General features: G+C 44.0%; 1 protein-coding gene across 1 annotated transcript in view; it reads right to left on the bottom strand.

Annotated features, from left to right (window-relative positions):
• Positions 1 to 16654, bottom strand: part of snx29 (sorting nexin 29) — a 164586-nt gene that overhangs the window by 123552 nt on the left and 24380 nt on the right. Inside the window, exon 14 of the mRNA XM_079493219.1 lies at positions 9385 to 9470. Within this exon, the coding sequence (XP_079349345.1) occupies positions 9385 to 9470 (86 nt within the window). The remainder of the gene's footprint in view (positions 1 to 9384; positions 9471 to 16654) is intronic.

Genomic DNA, 16654 nt, shown 5'->3' with positions numbered 1-16654 from the left:
TAGGAGTGGTTGCAACACTCAAAAGGTGTGGTAAAATCATCGCTCAAGGCGTGCGTGCGTGCGTGCGTGCGTGCAAAAATACCCTGAGGCACAAGTGATTCTCTTGCGGGATCACCTTAAGGTCCTCTCTCCTCTCCCTCTTTTTCTCCCTGATGGAACCCCAAGACGTCACTGGCCTGGGATTGACTAATAAATGTCTGTAAGCAAGAAAGTGCACCCTAACTGCTCCTGAAGAGCAGGTTGGTGTCTTGAATGGATTCCTCCACCGTCAGAGTTGTGTGTGAATGGATAGAGGCACTATAAATGCACCATTTATTACCATTTAGATAAGAGCAATGACACAGGTAGGTGTAAAGGCCCTAAATTATTACAAGAATTGCACAGCCGTCTCAAAAATAAAAACACTCAATAAGGCATTATGGTAGCTGTCACAATAGATAACTCTCTCCTATACAGATGATGCTCACTAAAAGCTTTAGCTGAATTTGGGACATAAAAAGCTGTGGTGCGCTGGGGGATACGGCTCTCTAGCAGGGATTATTATGAGAAACCGTGTGGGGCCTGGCATTGTCGCACAAGATTAAAATGTTCATTAACACTGATTAACCCATTTAGACCTGACGTCGAAATAAAAAAAATGTCTTCTGAAAGAATATATATTCCAAGATTTCCACGAAAGCATTTTCACGATTTTTCAAAAAATAGAGCTACAAGCTCGTAGCGCGCCACTCGGTGGCACGCTATGAGCTTGTAGATCTGCTATTTTTCAATAGCTAAAGTATAACATAATGCTTAGTTAAAACACCAAAAGGGGTTCCCGTCCAGAATGGATTAAACTCAAGTGATGAAATCTGTCAACATGCCCCAGTCATGTCACACACCCATGGACATCCCTATGAGATGTATGCCCCCCAAACACACACAGGTGTTGACCGGCTGGCCCCACCTAATGACACACATCGTTGTCACACCTCTCTGAGCACACAGTCTATTTAATTAAGTGCCTTTGTCTCTCACACACACAAACATAAAACACATGCACTGTGCTGTACACACATTCCCAAATTTCCCACACAGACCACACTCTGGCTAAATGAACGTCCCTGACACCTTTATGCTGGTAAACACACCCCACTGTGCTGGATTAAGAGTTAAGACTTGTGATGCTCCGTTGTTCTCCAGGGCTCCCTGGTTCCCCCTGTGACTGATGAGCTCCGTTAACATTGGCGAATGACTTGGTCTTTTAGCGAGTCTGTCCACCGAGACATAAATAACACATAAAGCACTAGTTAAGACACACAGACAGACTCTCCTGCCACATAGTTAAATTAGAGGGCATTGCAGTTAGAGATGCTCCCCGATCAGGTTTTTTGGGACTGATCCCAATCACCTATTGTTTTTCTCTCGATCGGCCGATACAGAGCTTGTGCGTAAGGTATCATTGGCCGATCGATCGGAGCACGTCTAATTGCAGACCATGCACAGCTCTGACAACGCATGGTCAAATGGACACATAATCGAGATCTTTTTCATCCTGTGGGGGATATTCTGCCCACAGAGCTAAGGGTTTTACTCAGGGACACTTTGACACATTGCTGAGGGCTTGAATCGAACATGGGACATCCATCCATCCATCTTCTGCTTCATCCCAGTCAGGCCACCGATGCAGCACTTCCAGCAGAGAATCCCAGACTTTCCTTTCCCTGCATGGCCACATCAGCCAGTTCTGACTGGGGGATCCTCAGGGAGATATAATGGCTCTTATCTTGATTGTTTAAACATGACGTCATGGGTTGCTATGCTCGATAATAACAGGCTTGATAAGCCTAAAGCTTATTGATAACGGGTACTCAATAAGCTGGTTATCGGATTTTTGGGGGTATTGGTTATGGAGCTCCTTCCCTAACCATGTGGCTCCTCCCAGCTGGGCGTTCCTGGGAAAACCTCCTTGGCGAGGAGGCCCAAACCACCTCAGCTTGAGCTATACGCGTTCATAGCTCAGTGAAGTTCACAAATTCTTACTTAAAACAGAGGCTATATACACTTCCTGTTTAGTAAGGACTCACCCCCTCAACCTCATACCAGGAGGACCCCCTCGCATGCATCACACACACACACACACACACACACACAGTCGATTCAAATTATGAGAAGTCGAAAGTAAATATATATATATATTTGTTTTCAATTGTTTTCCCCATATCATATTTTTGCTCTATGTGTGCGTGTGTACAGAATTCAAACTGTAGTATTGATTATTGTCACGGACAGAAGTCATTCTTTCCCTTTGCATACCACACCAGAGCGCACTCGCCTATTAGTTTGCATTGCATTCAGAACGCGCCCTTAATTAAGAACCTAACTGCAGCTGTGTGTGGCTCTCAGCGGTGTCCCACTATTGACAGGCTGAAGTTGAACATTGAACTGCGCTGTGTCAGAGAAGTAACGGATAGAAGCGCGCAGATTTTATCCCCAAACTATAACCCCCCCCCCCACCCCCCCCCCCCCACCTCCGTGCTGGAAATAAAACGTCTGGGTTTCCGAGGCTACATCCGTGCTGACGCAATGACTGTCCTGTCTCTGGTTTAGCTTTACGCGCGGGACGCATGAATCTCTCCGTCTCCGGTCAGTGCGGGTTGTTGTTTATTTGCATGGCTCCGAAAATAAGTAACAAACTAACATGAGAACGTTATCGAGTTGTTGTCGGAGGAGGAGGAGAAGGTTCACGTCGTGAATGTGGATCTGGTGATGTGCCAACTGCTGCTGGCTGCTATAAATGTGAATATAGACCTATGTCTTCTATATTGTGTTCTGAAGGTCGGGCTGCTGTACTGCCACTAGTGTTAATATTGCACGGTTTAGTATTTACTATTACATTTTTATGTTTTGATAATCAGCGCTTTGCCATATAGATGATATACACTGTGCCATATTGGAGAGGCCACTGTGTGTGCATAGCTTTGTTTGACATGCTCCGTGTTTGTTAAAGTACCCCCCCTGTCATAAAACGATGCATCGACTCAACTTCGACTTTACTGTCTAACATGTCGACTTGGAAAAATCTCAACTCGTTAATGCCCCACACACACACACACACACACACCCCTATTAATGGCTCGCGCTCACTGACATTATCTCCTGGCATACAGAAAATTACACTTTAACACGTGTGAAACTCATCTCACTTTGACACACAAAACAGATTAGTGTTTTTTTTCTTCCAAATACACAAACATGCATGCACACTTGCACACCTTGTTATTAAACTAGTAATGACAAATCACCTCCATGTTAATTGTCACACACACATGCACACACACACACACACACACCCTCCAATCCTAACAAACGGCTAAGGTGACAGCATGATGGCCAATCTCCCTGGGGACCTACAAAGGGCAAAGCGGAGTGCAGGGTTACGATAAATACCAATCTGTGTGTGTAATGAATAAGGTACACACTCCTATTAGTGTTGGCAGCAGGTGACAAATGCCTCTCGCTCACTCATTAAAGACACAGGTCAGCAAGACCCACTGATTGGTCAGGTTAAATGGCTGGGTAATCCGGTTGCTTGGTGGTGATGAATAGGCTCATGACAACGGAGGCCTTATTTATGGACGAACTAAACGAACGCACTAAGCGACAGGCAACTGTGGTAATGAATGCACAGTGTGCATGCAGTGTGTGTGTGTGTGTGTGTGTGTGTGTGCGCGCACACGCGCGCGCATGCTTGGTACGGTTCACAGCCACATCATGAAGGGAAAAGAGAAGTGAGTAAGAGTTGAACGGGTTAGGTCGGGTGCTCGTACGAATGACTACAGCGGTAGTGCCCTATCTGTGTCTAACAGAGTATGAGAACCCAGAGCCACAGAGTCTACAAATACATCCCTAAAGGGAATGGACTCGGGCTCATTGATCTAGATAAGTAAAACAGCTTCCTCGCTCCAGAGGGGGGACGTCAACCATTGCCCTCTAAGATGGATGCATGTGCCACGCAGACAGGCCTGCTGTGCTGTAAAGTGCTGGTGTGTGTGTGTGTGTGTGTGTACTGTGTAGCAGGATAGGGATCAGAAATTATTAACTTGTGAAGCGCTGGCCATTCATTGGCTGAGCAGCGAGACACACCACAGTGGAGGACACTGGAACAACTCGATAAGGGGTCAAAGGTCATCTATTTTCTCACCAGGCACTCCCAGGGCATTATGGGATTATTTATTTATTTTCCTTTGTTCATAAATTGTCCCACTCGTTGACTATATTATTCCTATGTTTTCTGTCATAGGAAGGGAGTACAGGGGTATGCCGGGAGTGGGTATGAGAAGGACCTTTAATCGTTTGCCCGCCAGGAACATAGGAATATTAACACGTAGAATCTTGTAGCCTGCCACAAACGGAAAAGCCGTTTTAACAGCGATGTATTCATTAATGCATGTTTTAATACGATCGTATCTAAATCTACCGTCCGTTAGCTTTGTTATGCTTCTGACCCAATGGGCGCGGCCATTTTGAAAATGCGCGCGCATCCACTTACATTGCCGGCTCTGTTTTCAGACGGCTTTATCTCACAGAAGCGACATTGCAGGGGTCGCTTTGTCCCAGACAAGCGTTTTCAACGGCCTGTAGCAGGCGCTGTGATACTCGCGGTCCACTTTTTCCACCACCGACCGAGAGAACAAGCACCAGCTTCGTCAACACACACGGAATGGTTTCATAGTAAAATGCGATTACGGATATTTGGCTCTTCAAAGTAAGTGTCACGCGCGATAAAACCCTGGCAGGACGCGACGGAGGGATTAAATAATGGTAGCGGTAAATGGGTTTTAAGAAACTAACCTAAATGTAATCTAAAGGGTGATATTTTCTAAAATGTTACACCCCGAAACAGCATAACCAACAGCCCGTAATTTGTTAAAGTTTTTGAAAAACATGAATATTTTGACAAAGAAAATGAGAGAATAATTGACTTTAGTTTTTGTTTTGTTTAGTTTTTTAGGCATTACAAAAAGATTTGGATAAAATGTTCTAATGTCTGAACTGACAGCAAAATCGGTAGAATACGGCGTACATTACCTCTGGCTTTCGTACCCTGAACTCACCGATAGCAAATTCTGTTCAGTGTTATCACCCTCGCTGTGTTGATCTAGACCTTTTGTTTTTTCAATAAAGTAATGAAATCAATCTACTTTCTTGTTAACAGTTAGTATTGAGAGCATAATGCTTAGTAGCCAGGTATAAGTACGAGTGCCGGCAGCCATTACCAGAGAATGTTGTTTTGCTGCTGTTTCAAAAAGGATTCTTCTTGGTGATAGAGCTAAAGTGCAGCAAAGATTCCAACACAAGTAATAAAGGCAGACTTCTACACTCTCAGAAATAGATTAAACAGAATTGTACTGTGTGCTCACTGTATAATGTCTACCATCTGCCTCCTCTTTATGTTTTGTCCAGTAAGCTATATGCTGTTCTTTCTGAGTTATTAAAGATGAGACTGTGAGCCATTATTCTACAAAGAGCCGGATGCTCTGTATCTAACTCGTGCTTACAGTAAACTAACTATCGCTTCCTCACTAAAACTCCTCAGGGAGCTCTTAGTGGCTGGCACACATACGCACGCACCTGCACAACAAGCACACACACACACCCTCTCTTGAAATTGTATCAACATATACACATCTAATGCAAACACAGCAAAAAAAATAACATAACATTCCCACACTTATTCATATAAACAGAACAAACACTCACGCATGTAAGAAAAGTCACAGACATATCGGTAGACAGAATTGTGCAGGCAAAGTCATTATCACTCCTTTCAAACGCACAAGGAAAAAAAGAAATAAATAAGTACGAAACACATTTTGCTGCACATCAGTCGGGCTTGACAGCACCCAAGGAGCACACCACAGATCACTGCTGCGCCAGCGTCATTAGATGAGAGAGGGGGACGGGGGGGGGCTGACAGTACCTACAAAGAAGGTGATTGTGTATCACTTCCACCCTTTTAAGCCGATTGGCATTTTTCACGAAAGCGCACACGCGCGCACACACACACACAAAATTCTTCACCCAGCATGAATGTTTCAGTCAACTTAACTCAACAGCCACATACACAAACAGACACATACTGTTGTATGAATATCAATTTATACAATAGATATTAATGCATCAGTGCAACTTTGCTAAATCGCTCAAATATGACACCAGGACCTTCCAAACCTTCCAAACACAAACGTACGCGCACGTGAGGTGATAAGAGCAGGGCATATCATTAGCAGGAGGAGATAGAGGGGAGATCTACTGTGCAGAGAATTACCATGCCTGACAGGCATGGACAGAGATAGAGGAGAATGGATGGAAGGAGAGGGAGGAGTAGGAGTGTAAGGGTGGAGGGCAGAGATTAGGAGACAGAGGACAGAGGAATGGGCAGAGGGGTCAGAATAAAGATATATATACACAGTATAGTTATATACAATATATATACTGTACTGTTTGTCATAAATGCCACAGGCGATTAGTGTGATTTGTCTTATCAGCTTTGATAGGAAAAGGGCACATCCATATCAGAACGTTCCAAAGCCCTTTCACCTGGATGGCGGCGATGAACAAAGGAGGCTCAGAGAACAAGGAGATCAGAGACCACGAGAGAGAACAGACAGAGTGAGACGTGAGAGAGACCATATCGTCTCTGTCGGGTGGAAACCTCATAGAGAGAGAGACCATATTATCGTCTCTGTCGGGTGGAAACCTCATAGTGAGAGAGACCATATCGTCTCTGTCGGGGTGGAAACCTCATAGTGAGAGAGACCATATCGTCTCTGTCGGGTGGAAACCTCATAGTGAGAGAGACCATATCGTCTCTGTCGGGTGGAAACCTCATAGTGAGAGAGACCATATCGTCTCTGTCGGGTGGAAACCTCATAGTGAGAGAGACCATATCGTCTCTGTCGGGTGGAAACCTCATAGTGAGAGACCATATCGTCTGTCGGGTGGAAACCTCATAGTGAGAGAGACCATGTCGTCTCTGTCGGGTGGAAACCTCATAGTGAGAGAGACCATATCGTCTCTGTCGGGTGGAAACCTCATAGTGAGAGAGACCATACTGTCTCTGTCGGGTGGAAACCTCATAGTGAGAGAGGCCATATCGTCTCTGTCGGGTGGAAACCTCATAGTGAGAGAGGCCATATCGTCTCTGTCGGGTGGAAACCTCATAGAGAGAGAGACCATATCGTCTCTGTCGGGTGGAAACCTCATAATGAGAGAGACCACATCGTCTCTGTCGGGTGGAAACCTCATAGTGAGAGAGACCATATCGTCTCTGTCGGGTGGAAACCTCATAGTGAGAGAGACCATATCGTCTCTGTCGGGTGGAAACCTCATAGAGAGAGAGACCATATTATCGTCTCTGTCGGGTGGAAACCTCATAGTGAGAGAGACCATATCGTCTCTGTCGGGTGGAAACCTCATAGTGAGAGAGACCATATCGTCTCTGTCGGGTGGAAACCTCATAGTGAGAGAGACCATGTCGTCTCTGTCGGGTGGAAACCTCATAGTGAGAGAGACCATGTCGTCTCTGTCGGGTGGAAACCTCATAGTGAGAGAGACCATATCGTCTCTGTCGGGTGGAAACCTCATAGTGAGAGACCATATCGTCTCTGTCGGGTGGAAACCTCATAGTGAGAGAGACCATGTCGTCTCTGTCGGGTGGAAACCTCATAGTGAGAGAGACCATGTCGTCTCTGTCGGGTGGAAACCTCATAGTGAGAGAGACCATATCGTCTCTGTCGGGTGGAAACCTCATAGTGAGAGAGACCATATCGTCTCTGTCGGGTGGAAACCTCATATGAGAGAGACCATATCGTCTCTGTCGGGTGGAAACCTCATATGAGAGAGACCATATCGTCTCTGTCGGGTGGAAACCTCATAGTGAGAGAGACCATATCGTCTCTGTCGGGTGGAAACCTCATAGTGAGAGAGACCATATCGTCTCTGTCGGGTGGAAACCTCATAGTGAGAGAGACCATATCGTCTCTGTCGGGTGGAAACCTCATAGTGAGAGAGACCATATCGTCTCTGTCGGGTGGAAACCTCATAGTGAGAGAGACCATATCGTCTCTGTCGGGTGGAAACCTCATAGTGAGAGAGACCATGTCGTCTCTGTCGGGTGGAAACCTCATAGTGAGAGAGACCATATCGTCTCTGTCGGGTGGAAACCTCATAGTGAGAGAGACCATATCGTCTCTGTCGGGTGGAAACCTCATAGTGAGAGAGACCATGTCGTCTCTGTCGGGTGGAAACCTCATAGTGAGAGAGACCACATCGTCTCTGTCGGGTGGAAACCTCATATGAGAGAGACCATATCGTCTCTGTCGGGTGGAAACCTCATAGTGAGAGAGACCATATCGTCTCTGTCGGGTGGAAACCTCATAGTGAGAGAGAGACCATATCGTCTCTGTCGGGTGGAAACCTCATAGTGAGAGAGACCATATCGTCTCTGTCGGGTGGAAACCTCATAGTGAGAGAGACCATATCGTCTGTCGGGTGGAAACCTCATATGTCCAAAACACTTCCCTTTCGCCATTCAAATTCAAAACAAGTCAAGTAACACATTAATTTACAACAACAAAAAAGTTAGAATATGGAGATAGAAGATTTCTGGCCGACAGCAACGATATGGGAGAAGGAATGAGTGTTGAGTCAAATGAGGAGTTATGATGACCTACAGTACAGCAGACTGTGGCAGAGTCCACTGGGACCTAGGAGACCCTTGGAATAACCATGTGGAATTCACTCAAGCTGGGTAATGGTTCTTTAGTTGTGTGTGTGTGTGTGTGTGTGTGTGTGTGTGTGTGTGTGTGTGTGTGTGTGTGTGTGTGTGTGTGTATATTAAGTATAACGTGTGATGTCTATCTCTTCTATATCTTCTACTCTCCCAGCTAATATTGTATGTGTCTGGCGCATAGAATTAAAATTCAATTCACTTGCCATTTTCTCTCCTCAGAGTATTCCTGTGTGTGTGTGTGTGTGTGTGTGTGTGTGTGTGTGTGTGTGTGTGTGTGTGTGTGTGTGTGTGTGTGTCGCACACTCGCTTTCTCAACACACAAAACCCCATTTCGGGGTGGCAGATAAGTGCTATAGCCTTTTTAGTCATTGTGTGTGGCCTTCCATTATCTGTTCAGTTGTGCGGTGTGTTCTGTCTGTCTTTCAACCCTTTGTCAACGGCTACAAGGACACAACAGCTTTTTCACAATTTGTTTAGTCTGACAGTAACGTCCCCTTACAAGAGTGCTGTCTGTCTGGCATCATCCTTACAAATACATCACAAAACAGATGTCTCTCACAAAACTCACTGTGCGCGTGTGTGTGTGTGTGTGTGTGTGTGTGTTGTACCGTCATTTCCCTGGCTCCCCTCTCTCTTCAGCATCTGGACTGCCCCCACATACTTCTTCAACTGCACTTTCAGGACCTCATTTTCCCTACACACACACACACGTACAGAATGGGAAAGAATACTGTATATCACTACCTGCTTTTGTTTGTCTCAGTCTGCTCATAAACACACAGGTTGACAGAAGAGAGGCAGTCAAAAACACAAAGCCATTTTCACACACACACACACACACACACACACACACACACACACACACACACACACACACACACACACACACACACACACACACACACACACACACACACACACACACACACACACACACACACACACACACACACACACACACACACACACACACACACACACACACACACACACACACACACACACACACACACACACACACACACACACACAGCAAGATGTGGCATTGCAACACAGTAGACGGCACGCAACCAAGTGTAAGGCCCATTGAATAATTGCTTCATGTCTCAAAGATGAACCCATGTTTAATTTAAAAAAATAAAAATCTGTATTGAATGACTTTTTAATAATAGTAATTATATTAAACTTTCACTAATAATTATGCTTATGTATATTGTATGCAAAATGTATATGTAAAATATTAATTAAATGAGTCCCACGATTGGTAATGCATTATTGCCGGTCTCCAGCTTCATACATTCAACTTTAATTAACATTATTGTTTTTATAAATATTTGCTTACTCTAACACTGGGTAACACTGAACAAGATAAATGACATTTCATAACTATTTACTATGACTTCCTGTCAGAGATATTTGAATGGTTTGCAAGATTAATAGTCTATGAAAAAGACATTCTCAACCCTCAACTTTCTCTTTTTGGTTGTTCAAAGAAGATCTGATCATCATATCTGAAGAGCAAAAGGCTTTGACACACGGTTTCTTGGCAACAAGTAAATGATTCTACTGGACTGGAAGTCACCCTCCATTCTCTGTTTAGAAATACAGAAATATGCACAGTCGCCATGTCTGGTGTGGGAAAGATTAACAGACACAATAAGCATAGAGAGAGCGAGATTCAATCTTCATCGCCCCGCTGAATGACACAAAATTAGAGACACAAAAATAAAATGAGTGTGTTGAGAGGAGTCGGTCTTGAGGGAAATCTGCGGGGAAGTAAAGAGGCTGCTCTCGCCTAATATGGTGGTGCTGTAAAGCGGAATGATATAAAAGAGAGCAGGGGTCCTCCAAGGTTACAGCAAAACACACAACACCTTCAGGATGCAGATTTGGAGCAGTCATACAGTACACACACACAGACACTGCGTGCGTGCGTGCGACAAATTTAAGGAAAAACCCAAATATCCGAGGGGAGAAACATAACTATCTGCTTCCATACAGGTTGTACGTCATGATACAATTATAAGCAATTAACATCCTATCATGCTCTCTGGCATCTATGCCAATAATGAGCAGGGCCCATTTAAGAAAAATTACACGAGAGGGGGTGGTTTAACGTCATTAATGCACACCTGCGATGCTGCAGGAACTCGCCCACAGGGCGAGTATCGAAAGGAACACAGTTAAACCACCTTCTTGAGTATAATATTGTAATTATACAACAGTTACCCTTAAAACTAAGAGAATCGCTGAAAAATTCTAATTTGACAGATGTAGTCACTACGACCGCAAATGTCCCAAGAAACTAGCTAGCCTTGCTACCGAGTCTACTGAGCTCTGAGAGAAAAGCACGGCTGAATTGTTTGTTTTGATTAGGCGTTGAAATAATGTGGTATGAAGCATGGCTAAAAAGCTGTTTCAACCAATCAGATTGCTTCCTCAAAACGACCTGTTGTAAAATAGACCTTCATTTTGGATAGAGGAAAAGATCTAAAAGGCTGTAAAAAGGGGTTCATTATCGGGCCACGAATGGAAGGAGAATCAGTCACAGACTTCAATAGTGACTAAAAGTGGCAGCTGTATTTCAGTCTATGTAAATAAGGTGGAATAGGCTTTGGGTTCAGACTACAACTGAATAAATCTAACTGCATGACGTTCTCATTTGAGCAGGTTTTGCAGACAGTCGCTTGAGCTTCCTCGTTTTATTCTATTTATGAAACGTCTACGTGGGAAGAGGAAGCGGCAGCGCAATTCCAACACTTCCGTTATCTTTTTTTAGGCGTCGTCATTACTGACCGTGTGTGAAATACGAGAGAGAGAGAGACATTTTGGGGGGGCGACAAAAAGAGTGGAAGACAATGAGGGACAGACAGATGAAAAGAGAGAGAGAAGTCATTCTTTAAATCTCAGCATTGTTTAAAAAGTCACGGAAAAGTCAAGGAAAGTTAAAACCAAAAAGACATTCAGTAATTACTAATTACCTAAGTTGAGACATAAAGCCACGAGGCAACTTATTTCCTTTATGTATTCTTTCCCCACCATTATCTTTGTGCTTGCATTGATAAACCCAGTTTAATTGTCCGTGCAGCAGATGTGCAGCCTCCTTTGCCCACTAGCTAGATCAGGGGTTCTCAACAAACTCCAGCTCGTCCAAAACTCAGCTGCCCGCCTGCTCACCAGTACACACTCCAGAGACCACATCACACCTGTCTTCCATGACCTACACTGGCTCCTCGTCAAACAAAGAATTCACTACAAAATCCTGCTCAACACCTACAAAGCTCTCAATAACCTGGCTACCTGGTAGCGCACCTGCTCTTCCAAGTAAAAAAGAAAAGAAAACAATATCACCCTCCTGCTATTGCCTTCTTCCTATTTGCGACATGTGGCGCTAGGATGAGCCGAAGGCCCGCTCAAATTCTTAAGTTATAATAATACCTGATGATCATGTTTTAGGGTGGAAAAAAATGGTGGCACTCCATCTTTAACATAGCTGTATACTCTGAGGAATCTGGGCAGGTATACAGTCGCATACTCCCGAAAGTTATCAGAAATAAACCATAGGTATGCCCTTCCACAAACAAGGGATTTCACGCACTGATACCTTCAATTCAAGAGCTTTCTTCAGGTCTTAACAACCCTCTACTCGGTAGCTTGTTTTGCTTGTTGAGTTATTGGACAATATATCACTGGAAATCAATGGCCTTACATTACAAGTCTGGTAACTCCAGCACTGTGCTGTGCTGTGCTGTACTGTTCTCCACTGTACTGTTATCCACTGCACTGTACCTCTGTGCTATACTGTACTGTACTCCTCTGTACTGTACTCCTCTGTACTGTACTCCTCTGTACTGTGCTATTGTCCTCTGTAGTCTGTACTGTGCTGTTCTCCTCTGTAGTCTGCGCCGTGTGTGTGTGTGTGTGTGTGTGTGTGTGTGTGTGTGTGTGTGTGTGTGTGTAATAATACACACACATTACTTTTTCTTTCATTGCCCCGTTTGACTGTCAAGGGTTCAGCCTCCAGGAAGAAACCCTAAATACAAAGTTAATACACCACTGCACATAAAGACGACTCCAGGGTGTCTAATGAAGCACTGTCACCTCATACACACATGAAAAACTGGAAAAATACAAAAATTGTGGCACTCTTTATCTATCCATCTATCTTATTAATCTTTAAGGGAAAATTTTGAATTCACAAATAAAGGGGGGGGGACACGCCTAGATGAGCAAACCTACAGTGTAGTAACAATCCCACCCTCTCTTATCTCTGTGACCTTGAACGATAAAAAATCCTCATCGGTCATATATTTAACTGTCATAGTCAAATTTACTCATAATGTTTTCCGAGTTAAATCAAATGAACACACGTTATTTGTGTGCATCCCCCTGCCACATGTCAGATCCTTCATACCAAGATTGGTTGAAGGAAAGACAAGAAAATGGTTGGTCTGTGTTTGTGCGTATGTGTGTGTGTGCGTCTGACTAGGTCCTCTTCCTGGACTGGCTGATTTCTATCTCTGCCTGCTGTGCGACATTCGTTTAATCCACACCAACTAACGTCATACCAGAGCACCAGGCCTGGACACATGCTGCTGGGGAATGACTTTGAACAGTGTGTGTGTGTGTGTGCTTGCATGCGTGCGTGCGTGCGTGCCATGTCTCTTAATAGGACTTTTCGCAGCAGCCATATTGACAGCTATATAAAATAGTTGTGTAATGTTACATCCTTCACAGATGTTACCAGTGATATCAATTAAGGTTGCTTTCCATCTAGGACTATGTCAAACAGATTCAAGGTGTTGCTATTGTTGTTGCTAAGACAAACAATAGAAAAGCAAGACGCAAGAAGAAAAAGCCTCTCGCCTTTTCTTCCTGTATCTGTGTGGCATAGGTGGCTAGGTCAACATGACTCTATTCATTCTAATGGGAGAAGTAAACATTAACACAGATTCTGACCGAGTCTTTAACACCATGGTCCCTGAACTAAACATTGGACCAGAGTCCTGCAACGGGTCGGATACCCGCGGCTACCCCGTGGGTACCCGAGTTTGACGGGTGGGAACGGGCGGGACAATATACCTTTATAAATTAACGGGTGCGGGGGGAACGCAACGCGGGTGGGTGACCTTTTTTTTTTTAATCAGAGGAGCCGCACTGCACGATGTTATAAACAGCAGCTGAGCTGGGGTTTTTCTCAACAGCGGAGACAAGTTAAATCCGTCACATGCTCAAGGAATTCCTTCATAATTTATTTCTGCTGCTGTGCTTCCCTGTGCTACTTCCTTGTTGCATAGCAGTGACATCACGGCCGAATCCTTGCTTCCTTATCGTAGCATTTCACGCGTGGAGTTTATTTTTTTATCACCAGGCTGCAGCCTGTACTGTAGCCTATATTTTCGTTCGCTCGCGCTTTGAAACAGCTTTGGATCAAGACGGTCGACTCATCAGGCTTTTTATCATCCTCTCCTTGTTGATATATTATGCCAATATGCCCTTTAGGTCGAAATCATGATATAACTTTATGTTGTGATAATAAGCAGCAGTAGCCTCAGTCAACTACATGTCTTCCGTTCCGTGTGCCGCCGCCCACCACCACCACCACATGCGGTGTTGGATGAAATAAAGTCAATGATAGCTATCGGTGCCTGTGATACGAACGGGTAACGGGGCGGGTAACGGGTCCATTTTTTGATGGGCGGGGCGGATCTGGTTTCGAGATTTATATAAATCACAGGTAACGGGCGGGTTGCGGAACTGATGATTGACGGGCGGGGCGGGTACGGGTATCGAAAATTGGATCTGTGCAGGACTCTGCATTGGACCCATTCTTCACAAGCGCCACATCTTCTGAACATTGTGACACTAAAATGCAAAGACAAATCAGGAAGAAATCAACTTTGTTATGGACCCGTCTCAGCAAGGCACTCTCGCAAGGTCTGGTAACAACATGCAACACACAACCAATGCATTCATCCACAAATGACATTAATAGCCATTAACAACCTATACACTTCGTTCACTGGGGTTCCCTATGGGTCTATTCTTGGTCCATTCCTCTTTTCCATCTACACCAAAACTCTTTGCTGAAAAAAATAATAACTGATCTAATAACTGATTTATTTTTGACCAAATGTTTGCCTATTATGACATTCTCAAAATATGGACCCTAGGGTTCATGTGGTTAAGCGCTATATTGTGCGTGCGTGTGTGTGTGTGTGTGTGTGTGTGTGTGTGTACACGTGTTTTTCTCTTATCTGGGTGAGTGCCCATCTGAGTAAGGCCGGGTCTGTGTCTGTTTGCAGTACGAGGGTGGGTGGGTGTGAGTAAGACTACAGTATGACTTCTCAAATGATTCAACATCAACCAAAGGCCATCTACAACACCCCGCCCCCCCCCTTTTTCCCTCACTGTATATGTTTCTTTTCCTTTTATACCTCCATTATGATGAATTCCTGTTCTGTTCTTTGTCTATATAGAAGTGTCTATTTGTACGTCTCTAAATGTTTTGATGAATTGAACATGGTGGACCCTCTTGTAAACAAGTGTAATGCTTAATTGGGTCGTCCACTCACAGTTAACAGCCTTTGTATTGAGTTTGTGCTTGAAATGTACTGTAATTCTGCAAACTGTTAATAAATATTTCAATCAATCAATCAGTCTACCTCCCCATATTCAGCACATCAACACAAATTTGTACCGACACCAAATTACATGCAATGAGACCATCCAGTGATATAATGCACTTATTCAATAACTCACGGAGGGCAGACAACCCCCATAGCTGTAATATGACAATAAACCATTGCCAGAGTGAGTTGCCGCCATTTTCGCCTATAATGATTATAGCTACTGAAAACGTTACCAAATATGGCACTATGAAAATCAGACATATGCCCCAAAACAGCAACAATTTCATTACTAGATTAATTTCTACAAGAAAGTAGTCCCTGACTACCTGCACAAATAAGGCAGATGCAATGTTTCCATTTTTTTTTTAAATCACCAGTGTCATGAGCCAAATTCCAATACCCCAAATCTTGGGCTCACACTCGGTCACTCCAGCATTGGTGGTGTTACGGTGAAATTGGTGACCTGCTGAAATATGTGACAATCGTGTAGACAATCAGACTAGTCATACAATCTCTAGTTCTGTCAAATCTGGACTACTGTCCGGTTATCTGGTCTAGTGCATGAAAGCAAGAACTTAGTAAACTTCAGCTTGCTCAGAACAGGGCAGCAAGACTAGCACTTCATTGCTCTGTCAGGACTAGTGTGGATGCTATGGGTTAGGGTTAGACTAGCACTTCATTGCTCTGTCAGGACTAGTGTGGATGCTATGGGTTAGGGTTAGACTAGCACTTCATTGCTCTGTCAGGACTAGTGTGGATGCTATGCATGCCAGGCTGTCATGGATGAGGGTGAATGAAAGACTGGCACACAGCCTTATTCTGTTTTTAAAGAATGTGCATTCCTCACAGAAACCGTTCAGTTTGTTTCTACAGTTATTACCTGCAAATGAAAGACATGATTACAATACTAGACATGCACTAAATGGTCACTTTACTTTTCCTCTGCCAAAAACCAATGCACTTAAGAAAACAGTCATGTACAGAGCCATTTCATACTGGCGTGTGCTCCCCCCACATTTGACTCTAATAAGAAATAGATTTAGAATTATTTCAAAAGGAAACTCAAGGCAGCAATCAGAAAGGAAATTATATTAAATTAGGTTCTTATTATATATTATATTTTAAGAATAGTCTCCACTACGGTGTAGACTAATGGGGATCCTTAATAAACTAAACTAAACAATCACATAATGTCAGTGTCCGAATGTAAATCGTTAATAACAGAGTTCAACCTAGCGGTATTCAG

This window comes from Electrona antarctica (assembly GCF_951216825.1).
Source record: "Electrona antarctica genome assembly, chromosome: 22".
Lineage (NCBI taxonomy): Eukaryota > Metazoa > Chordata > Actinopteri > Myctophiformes > Myctophidae > Electrona > Electrona antarctica.
Note: the sequence above shows the minus strand (reverse complement) of the source record. Positions and strands in the feature narration are given on the sequence as shown.